General features: G+C 38.7%; 1 protein-coding gene across 10 annotated transcripts in view; it reads right to left on the bottom strand.

The window, feature by feature from the left end:
• Pak3 (p21 (RAC1) activated kinase 3) overlaps positions 1-16,233 on the bottom strand; it is a 275,597-nt gene that overhangs the window by 30,386 nt on the left and 228,978 nt on the right. For all 10 annotated transcript variants that reach the window (XM_036174016.1, XM_036174019.1, XM_036174017.1 and 7 more), the window contains one exon: positions 7,712-7,775. In XM_036174016.1, coding sequence (XP_036029909.1) covers positions 7,712-7,775 — 64 coding nt within the window. The remainder of the gene's footprint in view (positions 1-7,711; positions 7,776-16,233) is intronic.

The following is a 16,233-nucleotide window of genomic DNA, read 5'->3' as shown; positions in this document are numbered from 1 at the left end:
TAATCTGGCCATGGTCTTTTGAATAAAAATCTCACCTTCTTTTCAATTAATCATTCCAAAAATCTCCTTATTCTACTGTTTTCAAAAGTTTTAAGACAATTTCTAAGTACTAGATACAAGCTCTTACAGGTGTAATCTAGAGGAGTCATAAGGAAGGAAGATAGAAATGGCTAGTGAGAACCTGGGCAGCTCAAGAGGGCTTCAATGGAGATGGCAGGATGAGTGTGCAGATCAGTGCAGAGTAAATGCACATCAATGGAGGTGGATCTGCCCAGCTTATCTCCTCTCCCCTTTTCATCTACTGTGAATGGAACCTAGATCTACTTGCTAAATTAGTACCATTGTGGAGCTAGAGTCCCAGCCATTAGCTTGTTTCTTAATACAATAATGCATTTCTTTTTGCTAGACATTCAGGGAGCTGATAAATATAAAAGCCATGGTGGACTCTAATCATGGTTCTTTACATGGGGAGAGAGGTTAAGATACTTGAATGGTTTGGGAGGCACCCAGGCAGTGGGACTGGGACCTGTCCTTAGTGCATGAGCTGGCTGTTTGGAACCTTGGGCTTACACAGGGACACTTTGCTCAGCCTGGGAGGAGGGGACTGGACCTGCCTGGACTGAATCTACCAGGTTGAGCTGAATCCCCGCGGAGTCTTTGCCCTGGAGGAGTTGGGAATGGGGGGTAGGCTGGGGGAAAGGTGCACGGGGTGGGGAGAGGATAGGGAATCCCATGGCTGATATGTAAAATTAAATTAAATTAAATTAAATTATAAAATTAAAAAATTGAACAAAAAGACTTAAAAAAAAAAAGATAGGGTCTCTTTATCTACTCCTGGCCATGTGGAGCTCACTATGTAGGCCAGGCTGTCCTCAAACTCAGAGATCTCCCTGCCTCTGCATTCTGACTGCTGGGATTAAAGGTGTTTGGCACCACACCCAGACCCAAACCTTGTTCTTAATTATAGCTCTGTATTAAACATAGTAAGTGCTCAACCCTAATTCACTAAATTGAAGTATTTACTAAAATGGATCTAAACTAGTTTAGACCTGTGATGCTTCTTTAAAAACAATATGCTACCAGGCAGTGGTGGCACAATCCTTTAATCCCAGCACTCGGAAGGCAGAGCCAGGTGGATCTCTGTGAGTTCGAGGCCAGCCTGGGCTACCAAGTGAGTTCCAGGAAAGGTGCAAAGCTACACAGAGAAACCCTGTCTTGAGAAACCAAACCAAACCAAACCAAACCAAACAAAAAACAAAAAACAATCTGCTAATATTGCTGAGAAAAGTCACCATGAGTTAGAAAGATCATTTTTTTCAGGGCATTCTCATTTGAGGAAAATCCTTGAAATTAATTGAAACAAATTAGTGAGACATCAGTGAGGCAGCTGCCAGTATTAGGATGTTCCATCCTTCATCATACTGCTACCATTTACTAAGGAAGTGCACAGACCTGCAGTGACTAAAGAGAAATATCTGATTCAGTTGTCTTACTGGACTCCTTCTGACCATATATGTTTTTATATAACTGTTATAGAGTGAAAACACCTTGACAATGTTCTTGAATTAATGACGATTTCAGGAAAATCTGGCTCTCTTTCTTTCTCCTTCCTTCCCTCTTCTCATTCCATTCCTCTCTGCCTTTCTCTAGACATTTGACCACAATGTTTAGAACTTTTTCCACAGAAAACTTAGTGAAATTCTGTCAGTTTTAAAGCTTAGGCTCACAGTTAAGGCTCCAATGATGAGACATGAAATTCTGAGTTTGATTTATGGTCAGTGGTGGAATCTGATTCTATGGCCCTATGCCTGAATGTTGGGATGGCAGAATCCCATACTGGAAAAATGGAGTTTTTCAAGTCGATGAGGGTGATTAATGAAGAGGTTTTTCTCAAATTCAGCTTGGAAGAGTGAGTTCTTATGCTCCCTGAAGCTGAAAATCGAATTTGGTGGTTGATTGTTTCTAGCACTAAATGATTAGTGACAGGATTTTGAAAGTCACCATAACAATAGGTAAAGCAAAACAATAAAAACCAAGACTTAATGAAAAGAAAATAAAAACCACTGTGTCTTGGAAGTGGATACTAGATTGCTTAGCTCAGGGCAATAATTTATGGAAAAATCAGTTGAGAGCCATTAAAGTAAAAACAAAGTTAATATAAGTGGGTTTTTATCTAGAGAAAGTATTTTGTTTATTCACCAGAAACCTTAACAGTGGGCAATAATCATTAAAACAAAAAAAATGATTAAATTAAAATAAATACAATAAATTATAAAATTCAAATAAATAAACTTAAGCCCTTACATTATACATAAAAGCTATTTTAAAAGTATACTTTGATTTTAGTGCTTTTTTTAAAACTTGCTTAATCATGGTGTCTCCCCTGCCAGGTAAGTATAACTGTCATGATAGAGCCTCCGTCCAGTAACAGATGGAAGCAGATGCAGAGATCCACCAGGCTGAGCTCCAGGAGTCCAGTCAGGGAGAGAGAAGAGGGATTCTATGAGCATGGGCATTAAGATCATGATAGGGAAACTTACAGGGACAACCAAACCAACCTGGGAACTTGGGAACTGTGGGAACTGTGGGAACTCATGAACTGTGGACCAATAGTTGTGTAGCCCCCATGGGATTGGACTATGCCCTCTGCATAGGTGAGACAGTTGTGTAGCTTGACCTGCTTAATAGGCCCCCTGGCAGTGGGATCAGGATCCATCCCTGGTGCATGAGCTGGCTTTCTGGATCCCATTACCTATGGTGGGATGCCTTGCTCATCCTTGATGCAGGGGGAGGGACTTGGACTTGCCTCAAATGAATGTACCAGGCTCTGCTGACTCCCCATGGGAGTCCTTGCCTTGGAGGAGGAGGGAATGGGGGGTGGGTTAGGGAGGAAGGCTGGGAGTCAGGAGGATGGAGGAGAGGGGCCCCTGTGCTTGGTATGTAAAATGAACAGAAAATTTCTTACTAATAAAAAAGACAAAAACCTTGGTTTTTATATTATGATTATTTGTGTGGTGTGTGTATGTGGAAATTGCCAGTGAAAGGTGAAGCCAACATGCCTGAAAAAGACACATGTGTAGCACACACCAGAGGAGCAGCAGTGCAATGTGACTGGGGAAGACCAAGTGATTATGCAGGAAAAGGGGATGAAGAAGCATTGAGAAAAGAGCAGGAAAGACATGGGTATAAAGGAGAGCGACATGGACAAACACTTTCATTAGTCCAACTAATATTTACGATGCAAAAGGAGTCCCAGAGAGATGGGACCGGCAGACAGGTAATCCATGAGCTGTTATTCATAACTGTACAGAAAAATCTGAGAACCCACTAAATATAAAGTATATGCAACCACGCCAAGCTTAGCAGTGTGCTGGACACCAAAGGAGATAAAAGAAGAAATACAACAGACTTCCCAATCTCTAAGAACTTATTATAACTGAACTCTCAGCTGGCTTCATCATTTAAAACAGATGTTTCTCCAACAGCAAATAGGACTTACGCTGTTTATTTTAAATTGTGTATGATGTTTTGGTTTTCTTTTGATCCTCCTCTTCTTCATCTTCTTTTGTGACAGGGTAGCCCAGGCTAGTGTCAAGTTTGCTATGTAGCTGAGGATGACTTTGAACACCTAATCCTCTTGCCTTCATCTCCTGAGTGCTAAGGTTAGAGGTGTGCCACCATGTCTGGACTTTCCCCATTTAATTTTAGAGGATAAATATTTTATAAAGGTATATATATATATATATTTCCTTTTCTTTACCTTCATAAGTCCAGGTATGATTTAGCAGTCACAAGACGAAATCTCTTTGGTGAGTGCTATTAGTGTGACTCCATTATCTGAGACATTTGAAAGCATTTCTTAAGCATTTTTGTTTGTTTTGTTTTTGCTTGTTTAAATTTTTTAGATTCAATGTTATTTTTGCTCAGCTGTATCTTAGTGGGAACAAATAATCAAAATAAAACTGTAATTCCCATTCTCACCTCTCAGAACCCAGTTATGCAACAAAGAGCTTTATTGAAACTATAATTTAAAAAGTGTATTCCATTAGAAATACACTGTGAATTGTTAACAAAATCAAAACTAACAAAGTGAGATTGCACAAAACTAAATGCTTCTACATTGCAAAAACTCAATAGAAGGAAGTGAAAACTTTAAGACTACACAGAATGTGAAAAAATACATGGGATATATCAATCTTAGAAGGATCTAGAATATATAAGGAACTATAGAATCTCAACAGCAAAAAAGAAAGACCCAAATCCCACTTTCAAATAGTAAATAGGTCTAAATAGAAAATTTTCAAAACTGTCACATGACCAATGGGGCCATTAAAAATGCTGATATCATAAATCATCAGGGAAATTCAAATAAAAGCCACAATGAGATATCATTTTACTAGAAGAAGAATGGCTAATACCAAAAAGAGAAAAGGTAACAAATGTTGGTGAAAATGTGGAGAAAAGTGAACTCTGGTACACTGTTAGTGAGAATTTAAACTGGTATACACATTGTCCCTTATGATCCTGGAATCTCACTGCTGGGTATATATTCATAAGAAAGTAAATCAGAATATCTAAAAGACATGATTACTGCAGTACAGTATGCAATAGTCAAGAAATAGAATCAAACGATGTCTATCAACTGATGAATTACTAAAGAGAGATCGATAGCCAGGTGGTGGTGGTGGTGGTGTACGCCTTTAATCCCAGCACTCGGGAGGCAGAACCAGGCAGATATCTGTGAGTTTGAGGCCAGCCTGGGCTACCAAGTGAGTTCCAGGAAAAGGCGCAAAGCTACACAGAGAAACCCTGTCTTGAAAAACAAAAAACAAAAACAAACAAACAAAAAAAAAAGAAAAGAAAAGAGATATCCGTAAATACACTCTGTTGGTTCATGTTTATGTCATGCTGACACAGGCTAGAGTCATTTGGAAAGACAGAACCTCAATTGAGAAAATGCTCCCACCTGATGGGCTTTTAGGCAAACCTGTGGACATGTTCTTCATTAGTGATTACTGTGGGAGGGCCTAGCCCATCGTGGGTGGAGGCACCTCTGCAAAGTCAGTCCTGGGTTCTATAAGAAAATAGGCTGAGCAAGCCAGGCTAAGCAAACTAGTATGCAGCTCCCCTCCATAGCCTCTACCTCAGTTCCTGCCTCCAGGTTCTTGCCTTGGGTTTCTGTCCTATCTTCCCTCAGTGATGGAATGTTAACTTGAAGTGTTAAGATGAAATAAACCCTTTCCTTCCTAAGTTGCTTTTGGTTACAGTGTTTTATCCCAGCAATATAAGCCTAAAATATATACATGATGAAATACTACTTAAGGAACTCAAAAGATGACATATTGTCATTTGGGACAATGTGGATACAACTGGAGTTCATTATGTTTAGTGAAGTATGCCAAGTACAAAAAAACAAGCACCATGTAATTGCATCCATATGTAAAAGATAATAAACAAAACTGATCTGATAGAAGCTGAGAGCCAAATGGTGGATACCTAAGGCTGTGTATAGAAGGGGAGTAGGAAGAATGAAGGCAGGCAGGTCAACAGATAAGAAGTCACAGTTACATAGTAGCAAGAAGTTTTTGCATGTCATTAAAAAGTAGAATAGTTACAATGATAATGTAATGCACATTTGTAAAGCTAAAAGGAAGATGTTTTAATGTTTTCCCATAAAGAAAAGATATATACATGAGGTCACTATGTTTACTTTGATTTGAACATCATGTAATATATTTTCAATTCTATCTTATTTTGCATGCTTTTGCATGTGCCGTGGTGCCTGTGTTGAGATCCAAGGACAAATTTTGGAGTCAGTTCTCTCCTTCCACTGTGGATTCCAGCAATCAAGCTCAGTCAGGATTTCATGGCAAGTACTTTTCCCTGCTGAGCCGGCTAGCCCACCCTACCACACAGGTGTAATATAAACACACATGTACAATTATTATGTCAATTAAAAAATCAATATTTAAAAACATAAAAAGAAATGATGTAAACTATACTTTAAATATCTAGAGCTACAATTAATGTTCCTCAAAACAGAAATCTGTTTCAATAATATATTTTGGTTAGAGCCGTGATTCTCAACCTTCCTAATGCTGTGACCCTTTAATACAATTCCTTATGTTGTGGTGACCCAAACCATAAAATTATTTTCGTTGTTATTTCATAACTGTAATTTTGTTGGTGTTATGAATTGTAATATAAATATCTGATATGCAGGATATCTGACATGTGACCAAGGAGTCATGATCCACAGGTTGAGAACTACTGATTTAGGTGAACGCATGAAAGTATTATCCCAACAGACAATCAATAGAAAAATTGTCTATGAGATATTTTATAGTATTTTTGACAAGAAGGATTTAAAATTAAGTGTGTATTTTATTCCTAAAGCATATTCCAATTTGGAGTAGCAACACTGCAAGTGTGCAACATCCAAGTAAGCTAAGCCACATGTAGCTACCATGAGTAAGAATGAAGATGTGTAGTACTCTTTCCCTCAACAGTGCATACCCATCCACTAAATCTAATTTAATTGTGTATGGGTGTGTGCTTTTGTGCACATGAGTGCAGGTACCCATGGAAGTCAGAAGAGGCATTGGATCCCCTTGAGCTGCAACTACTGCTGCTTGTGAGACACCTAACATGGATGCTGAGAACTGAACTCCGTCCCCTGTGTACATACTCTACCACAGAACCATGTCTGCTGCACTCACCCACCCTTGTTTTTAGCCAAACGCATTAGGATGAAATCTAAAAGCCAACTTTTCTGTGCTCCCACAGTATATAATATTGTCTTTTTGCAACTTGGCTTGGGTTTTTTTCTTCTTGGACAGGAAGAAAGTTAGTTGATGTTTATATATGGATTTGAGAAAGTCCATCTCTCATTAAACATTATTGCATCCCCAGGGCTTCTGATTCAGTTGCACACTGAGGTGCTATATATATATATATATATATATAATGTGTGTGTTTATGTATGTGTGTATGTATCAATATATATGTATATATGTATTTTCGATTGAATTGTAGAATAGATGACTCCTACCTCTACCCCTAGCGAATGATTCAAAATTGGTTCACATTTCTGGCTGACGTTAGGATCATCTAAAGAATTTTTGTAAGATTATCATTCCTGGAGTCTGTTTCAAATATCTGGTGAGTTGGGCCTGGAAATCTGTGTCTTTAATAAGGACAATAGGGGAAAATGATGAACCTGGTCCCATTTCAGGACTACTGATTTATTTTGTCAGTACTCAGCCACCCCTGCCCAACCCTTGACCATTTAGTAAGGACTTTCTCATACTCATTCTGCTACTGTTGAGTTTGATTAAGAAGCAGGATCTCATCCCCACGTGCATTGGCGTGTAAAGAGACAATACAATGAGAGCTTTCACATAAGCTAGATCTTCCTCTAACTAACTTTACTGCTTTTTGAGACAAACCAGTGTGACTGTGCACATGATATAGCTATCAAAATATTCCTGAAAAGCTATCAGTTCAATGACAATGAAGACTCTAGTAGCATGCGTTCCTATGTTAGTCATGAAGCAACCTATCAGTAGGAAAAGCTAATATTGAGAATACAAAATGCAAGTACAATACAGAAAACTGGAGGCATGAATTGGTGAGATTTCTGAGATATTAGTGAATTTTAATGTACATCATTGGAGTTCATCTTGGTTTTTCAAATAAAAAAATCACTTACCCTTGACCAATTTTTTCAAATCTTGTATATTTTTTCTTTGGGTCCCCAACACTCACAATGCTTCCTGAGGGGGTGGGAAGGGAGAAAGAAAGATTGAAACTGATAGATTTGCTTTTAACAGTAAAAATGGTGACATCAAGGATATGGAAAATGTGCTTTATTTGTTTTAAAATACACCAAAATATATTAATTAAAGTGGTGATAATAATCCATACTGCTTATATTAAAAACTGCTCATATCTGGGAAACAAAAAACAGACTGAACACAACACAGCATTTATAAAATTTTCTCTTAAAATAAATATCATAGGAGATTAAAATAACTAAAAATCACACCCATGATTTATAAAACAATTTTTCTGAACTAGAATAAAGACAATAATTCCACTACATTCAGTTCTATAAGATGAATACCTCTATTGAGTAATTACTGTTTCCTAGTTTCATGCTAAGGGGATGGTATATAGGGCTGGGTCTAATGGGTCTAATGAGTAAGTCTTGTCATAAAGTAGTAAGACTCATAATTTCCAAAAATATATATCCCTTAACTTAGCATACTACTAGTGCTCCAAACATTTGACCAGAATTACTGACATATGTTTTAAACATCACAAAAATCACTCATTTAAAGTATACAGTTCAATGTTTTTTTTTTTTTTTGTGTGTGTGTGTGTGTGTGTTCATGCATGTGTATGTACTCATTCATGTATGTGTTCATGGACATGTGTGTGCATGTGTGCAGCCCACAGGTTCACATTAGATATCTTCCTTTATGGCCTTCTACCTAATTTTCTGATATAGGGTTTCTCTCTGAACTTAGAGCACACTGATTAGGCAAGACTAGCAGGCCACCTCCCACTTTTGCCTCCTTAGTGCTTACATGCATGTACCACACAACCGTACTTTTAGGTGTGTGCTGGAGATCTGAACTCAGGTGCAGCAACCACTTCAGTGAATGAGTCATTACTCTCACCACTTAATGTTTTTCAAAAATGTATTTCAGACTCGTGTAAACCTCACCATAATATAATTTTTAAATTAACCATTTTTAGGGCTAGGGAGATGGTTCAGTATTTATAGCACTTGCAAGCATAAGGACCAGAGTCATATCCCCAAGCACACACATAAAATGTCAGTTGGACATCGGGGCCCACCCACAGGTAATTCCATTGCTTAGAAAACAGAGATGGGATCCTGAAGGAAGGGGCTGCCCAGACTACCTGTACAAGGAACTCTGGGTTTAATTCAGAGACCATGCCTTGGTGACTAAGGTGAAGAGTGACCAAGTAAAACTCCCAGTGTCAACCTAGAGCCTCTACATGCACCTGCACACATGAGCACCTGCACAGACATATGTATCGAGTGAACACACACATACAGAGACAACACATAGACATCAAAGAATAACAACAATTAAACACTCCACAAGGAAACATTAGACATATCCCCAGTTACTTTTTTGTTGTTTGAAAGCAGAGTTAGGGTATAATGTCAATATTTTAACATAGGCTAACACATGGAGGTTCATAGCAAAAGAGGGGTATTGCTCAGAAACCAATGTTATTGTGTCTAAGAGATAGGCATACTTCATTGTCTTTGTGATAGTTGTGTGCAAGATTTGAGTGGGATTTTGAAGCTGTTATCTTCTATGGGTTCCCAAGAAAGCTAAATGAGCTGTACCCGAAAGGGTGGCAGTTGATAAAATGGAACTCTAGATGGCAGGGCTGCAGGAAGGTAGGCAATCTTCACTGTGGGAGCAGTCATTCTTATCTATCCCTAAATACTCTTGAAAAGTTCCTCCTCACGACAGGACCAAGCCCAGATTCCTTAGCTGAACACAGTAGGCCATCCATGATCCAGCCCCATCTGTTTTTTACTTAAGCAGCCTGAGTAGCAATTATTCTTCTCTTGTCTTTTCCCTTCCTGTTTTATATCTTGGGAATAGTCTCACTATCTGGGAAATAGCTCTTTGCATATGCCTCTCTACTCTCCTTTTTTCTAAGTTATGACTTCCTAATTATCACCTAAATGTAATCTTACAGCATCATCCTTTCCAAAGTCTTCTATGATCACTGTAATGAAACAGACACACTTTTGTTGTTGTTGTTGTTGTTTCCAGACAGGGTTTCTCTGTGTAACCTTGGTTGTCCTGGAACTCAATTGGTAGACCAGGCTGGCCTCAAACTTAGAGAGATCCACCTGCCTTTGCCTCCTGAGTGCTGGGATTAAATGCATGTGCTACCATCGCTCAGCTAAACTGACATTTTTATTTGAAGCCAGCAAATCTGTGTTTTCATCCCTTTAATTTTGGTGCCCAGTGCAGTGGTGAACAAGCAAGTGAGTGAAAATAAGAAAATATTTATTCAAACAGAGTACAGTATGATACAGACAATACCTTACATTAATTTATGTGACTGTGGCCTAGTGAATAACCTAGTTAAAACCTAATAATCAACAGTAGACATTCAGAAAAAAATCAGCTAAATGTTTCAATTATGGATTATGTATCAGGTTTGGAATTTATCATTTCTGAAGTTTGTTTGGTTGAACAAGGATAACCTTGAACTTCTGATCCTCTTATGTCCATCTCCTGGGTGCTGGGATGACAGGTAGACTCTACTAGTATGGTGTTGAGGCTAGAACCCATAGCTTCAGGGATGCCAGGTAAGCACTCTACCAGTTGAGCCATACCCCTGACTGCTAGGTTTTGTCTTTAATTTTTGTCTTTATTGTTTGACAGTTACATACTGGTTCTGTTTTATCTCTTCCCCCTTTCTCTTTTCTTTCACTTTACTTTGGGAATGGATGCTCCTGTTTCAGTTGGGTTTAGTAAGACAGACACTGTGAGAGTTGTTAAAATTCATTTGCTCAGGCAGTGGTGCCATCAATATGTTCTCTCATATGTTGTTTACTTAGTGCTGGGTCTGTATCTTTTTCTTCCTTGACTACTTTTTCAATTCACTCCTTCCTTAATTCTGCTGCTACTGCTAGACTTCCCTCATCTTTTACTCCAACATTCTCCTGACTGGACTTCCTATTGCCAGGCTCTATCATGGCCATCTAGGCTCTGCACCTTTCTCAGAATGCTTTAAGTAAATACCTCATCAGACGAGTCTCTGGTCTACCAGAGACACCTGACATCTATAGTGAAGGCCCAATATCCTTGTCATGGACTGTAAGGATCATCATGATCTGTCCATTGCATCCTTTACAATCACAGCCTTATGCTCTGACCATATAAAATAAACTGCGATTCCTCATCAGCCCCTGCTTTGCAGTAACACTTAAGTTGCTTCTCCTACACACCAAGTAAAAACCTTTAGTAGTAACTCCTTTAAAAATATATTCTTTGCCAGGCAGCGGTGGCGTACACTTTTAATCCCAGCACTCAGGAAGCAGAGGCAGGTGGATATCTGTGAGTTTGAGGCCAGCCTGGTCTACAGAGTGAGATCCAGGACAGCCAAGACTGCACAGAGAAACCCTGTCTTACTTTCACTTCTTATGTTTGAGTGTGTATGAGTGTGTGTGTGTGTGTGTGTGTGTGTGTGTGTGTGTGTGTGAGAGAGAGAGAGAGAGAGAGAGAGAGAGAGAGAGAGAGAGAGAATGATGCCATATGTGCAAGAAGGAAGGTATCCCAGGAAGCCAGAGGAGGGCATTGGGTCTCCTGCAGCTGGACTTTCTAGTGCTATAAGCTGTTCGGTATGCATGCTGGGAATAAAACTCTGGACCTCCAGGAGAGTCACATTTTTTAAAACTGATGAGTTCTCTATCTTAAATCAGGTATTTTTTATTCTAATTATAGGTTTTAGGTATGTACCTTCAAGTCTTTGTGTACAGTACTTTCTGACATTTGGGCTAAGATCCCTGAAGCCTTTGCATGCTATATTCTACCTGCAACATACTTTCCAGGTTTTCCCTACAGCACAGCAAACTCCCTGCTTTAAGAGTTATCCTAGATGTCACTTCCTCCAGGAAGTCTCCCGTGATCCCTGTGAATAAAGTTAATAACTTCCTTTTTCTCTCCCTAGCACTGTCTTGCATTGTCCTTAATGGGTCATATATCACTCTGGCATCACGTTTTCAGTTGTTTTAATGAAAGGAGCCCAGTCTTATTCACCTGTATATCCCGTGTGTCTCCTTATGCAGCACAAGCTATAAAAACTATAAAGAATCAGCAAATGATTGTGGAATTAAACACAAGTAAAATCAGGCATCCCCCTTTTTAAAAAAATGTCCATGGTTCAGGAAAAGTTGAGAAACATATTTTATTTTATTTGAGCTATTTGTCTAGAATGCCACCAACTTAGTGATATGTGAGTTGCTATTTTATTCTTTAAATTGTCTAATGGATGTCCACATCACTAAATCCATCTTTTTCCAAGTCATTATTAATGGCTGAGTGCCTGGATCTGTTTTCTTCTTTTGATGAAATTACGTTTTTTAAAGTCACTTGAAACCAGAGTCTTATGAAATGGTTTATACTTTTCTAAGAAAGTTTTGCTATGAAGTTGCTGAGCAAACTCTTTTCCATAGGCTGATCAAAAAGCAAATAAGCTTTAGCTCAAACCACTTTCTGAAGTGCAACCAGTTCCAATTGGCAGGGTTCAGTTAATGAGGCTTTATGGTAGTCAATTATTCAACCATTATTTCCATGGAATGTGGTGTTTAAAAAAAAAACCTGGAAATGAATCTTTTCAAAGGATTACTAGGAGACAACCATTTTGATGAGATTTTGCTTCAGAATTTAACTGCTGTCCAATTAAAATGGTGTCCCCACACCAGCTACCCTTCTCCAGAGAGTGTGTGCTGCCATCTACTGACGGTAGCCTAGTATTCATGCAAGAGGCATTCCTTTACAATTCCAGTCACAAAACAAGCTTTTCAAGTGATTGCTTTCCTTAGGTCCATTACAATTTGCTTTTATAAATCACACTAAAGAAAAGCAAATCTGTGGGGACACAGTTGAGCAAAGAGTAAATAACATCTAGTGGAGAAAAAAGTGATAGAAATATCAGAGCCATTCCCTACCAATTAAGAAACAAACCACTGATTTTAAAGTATAACATTAAAAAAAAAAACCCACTAGCCAGGCGGTGATGGCGCACGCCTTTAATCCCAGCACAGAGGCAGGTGGATCTTTGTGAGTTTGAGGCTAGCCTGGTCTATAGAGCGAGATCCAGGAAAGACGCAAAGCTACACAGAGAAACCCTGTCTCGAAAAACAAAAACAAAAACAAACAAACAAACAAAACCCCACTAAGTTCTAGAATTTGAAGATGGGATTCATGTTGTGGCTTCAAAAGAAAAAAGGGCCCGTCAATATATTTTCTGCCATATTAAGCTAAGCTGGATTCTTGTCATTAAGAGGTTATCCTGTGAGGATGAAGGAGGGTTTTATTTGTTGTTTTTGTGTTTTTCATTCTGGAGGAAGAGCTTCATAATTCTCTAAATTAATTATGGTGGTCTTTGATGGTGAGTTAGGAAAAAGAATTTGGAGCTTAGAATGCTAAGGAAGCTAGGGCAGTGGTTGTGGGGCTTAGAGGAGGGGGGTTAAAGAGAAATGTCCTGTACTGCACAATTGTGTTGACTGTCTGTGCCTTCTAAAAATGTTCACTAGCGAGCGAGGGGTTCTTTATTTTCCAACAGACCCAGACAGACCACAATGAGCAAGCCAGGCCTGAGCTATCTGTCTGTGTAAAACTGAAAGATGATCTTTCCACTTTAGCTATTAATGATTCCTTGGTCTGGCCTCTACCATCAGTATCTGAATGGAAGATGAATTGCCTGGTAACTCTGTGGTTTGGCTTGCACAATTTCTAGCAATGACATTCTTGAGGTCAAAGCTGAGGCTGATTGAATAGAAACTGTTGTTTCTTCCTCATTCTTGAAGGGTTCACTCTGGAGTAGGTGGCAGATCATCCCTCTAATTCTCTGCATCCTTTCCCCTTTCTTCTCTCTCAGCACAGTCTCCTCTATTCCTTCCTTAAGATTCATTTGCACCATTGATTCCAAGAGCCCCCGATGACTTCTGTATAAGGACCACACTTACGATATTGTCCTAAGTTATAAAAATATCTTATCTTAGTGGAAGGCCATCCCCATTCTCCGACTGCACAATAGTAATAGAACAATAATTTTAAACTAATTATTGGACTGGATATCTTACCTAACTGAACGCATTTATTTAGTCATCAAAATTTCTCTCATTCTATTGGGACTGTTACTATTACTGGAAGTTCAGAGAAAGCATGATATTTCCCAAGGGATACAGGGTTTGTGCATATGAGCCTGACTTCATTATGACCATTTCAGTTTGTCCTGTTGTGCCATCACATTAAAGGTTTGTATTCTTAATAAAACAATGAGCATTTGTTGACTCCCCTACTATGAGCCAGATACACTTGCTGAGGTTTTCATGGGCATAATGCTATGAAGCTGGCATTACTATTATTATCCCAACTTTTTGGATGAAGAAATAGAAGACTAGCAAAATTAAATAAACGGCTGAAATAGAAATAGCTACCATCCGTAGGTCTGTGATTTGAACCAAGTCTTTTCTGACTCCAACACCTATCCTCTTATAATCCATCCTATCGATAAATTTTTAAAATGTACTTACGACTCTTATGCCCATCTCATAGGTAAAAGACTGAGATTGGGCAGGGTTGAAGGACTTGTTTCTGGTTGCCTATGTGCAAATGCACTGAAGGGGCACAGAGAGGGTGAAGCGGGGCCAGGATGTCTGAATTTGAGATATCTACTTCTTAAGAAGGCCCTTGTCCATTTTCCTGTAAGCTTTCCCTGTCAAGATTTACAAACACAAAGGAAAGCAAGCAGAAACAGATGACCTGCTTGCGAGAGGGAAAATGACTGTCTCTGGGCTCCCATAAAGCAGTATAAAGTCCAACAGAGAAAAACATCATTCACTTAATTCCTTTTTTTTTTTTTTTTTTTTTTTTTTTTTTTTTTTTTTTTTTTTTTTTTACAGTTTTCCTCATTAAAACAGTTAAGTCAGCTCTTTCTCCTGCTTGTCGTGTTGTTCCTCAATGCAGAACAAAATAGGTAAGCCAGAAAGGTCCCAGCCTTAGTACTGTCACATTCGGTAAGCAAAGCTGCAGCTCAGAAAGCTAGTGACTATTTCTCAGCTGACTTATGAAATGTACAAATCCATGTCCATGACAATGAATGTTCTGAGGCTCGAAAGAGACACTGGAGAACAGTCACTTTTACTAATGCACAATGTCAGATTTTCAAAGTCTAATAAAATCTCTTTCATAGTTCATGTCATATGTACAAAACAAAGGAAGAGACTGCAGTGATTCTCTGAATCATTGAACTTCTTTCCTGGCCATTCTTTTATCTCTTCCTTCTGTTTTATACACGAGTAGTTGAATTATGCAAAACCAAAGTGGCTAATGGCAAAAGTGCAAGCTTTAAAGGCATACAGATGTGAGGTCAGACTCTGGCTCCGCCACTCATTATTCTGGTGACTTGGTCACTTAAGCTTTTTAAAGCTTTTACTCAGTATTCTATAAAATGAAGACATTAAAATCTACCATAAATGGTTGTAGAGAAAATTAACCTCAATAATGTATGGAAAGTGGCCACTCACCAAGTGCTCCTTGTGTAAGAATTATTATGGCTGTTATTAGAGCAAATAGTGGACACTGGCACTAGAAGCGTATTTAATCAAGTAGAGCAAAGTCAGTTTGCTAAAGTGTAACAGTTCGAGTTTTGAGTGCTTATTGATAGCCACAACTTCAACCTTAGCCTTCTCAAAATCTCTACTTCAGATGACAATAGTGCTGCATATGAAATATTTTGAATGCAATAGATATAAAGTAATACTTCAGTCCAAATGACGACTTGGCTGTGAAGGAGAAGGGAGGGGGTGTCGTGCACATCTTATAATTCCTACAAGCATTTCTAGCCTCTATCTCCTTGATGACAGTAGTCCTATCTAAATCAGGAAACTAAAAACTATCTTCAGATATCTGCCAGATGGCAAAATGGCCCTATCGCCACATCTACAGTGCCTCCCTGTGGCCAAGAAATGAATTTTTTCTCTTTGCTCTGTTAGCTGCAAAAGGTGTGAAAAGCCCCTTTATTCTTATTGTATCATGCTACTAAATCTTAATAGACATAGAAAAAATGAATAAGGCACTAATAAGAGTCAAACTGGGAGCACTGATTACAAATATCTAGCCATTCTGTGCGACTTTAATAAATACGATTCATAGAACCTTGGCATTTTTCAGGGGAGAACCTATCTCATAATCTTGAGTCTTAAGTAGATGAGCAAAAGCCTGTATACACCAGTAACACCTTGGAAGCTATCACTACCATTGGCTGGTCTGGCATCCCTCCCCATAGATAAGGGAATGTTACTTTATCTGTGGCAGCAAGTTTTCATGTACTCTCTTGGACTTGAGGGATGAGTTTTAAAAAATAAGTGACCTTCAGATGGGGACCTTCTGGTATGACCATAAAATATTTTAATCAGAGTACTTGAATTCCTTTTGG

The sequence above is a fragment of the Onychomys torridus genome, chromosome X, assembly GCF_903995425.1.
Source record: "Onychomys torridus chromosome X, mOncTor1.1, whole genome shotgun sequence".
In the NCBI taxonomy this organism is placed as follows: domain Eukaryota; kingdom Metazoa; phylum Chordata; class Mammalia; order Rodentia; family Cricetidae; genus Onychomys; species Onychomys torridus.
This window is presented reverse-complemented; position numbering and strand designations above follow the sequence as displayed.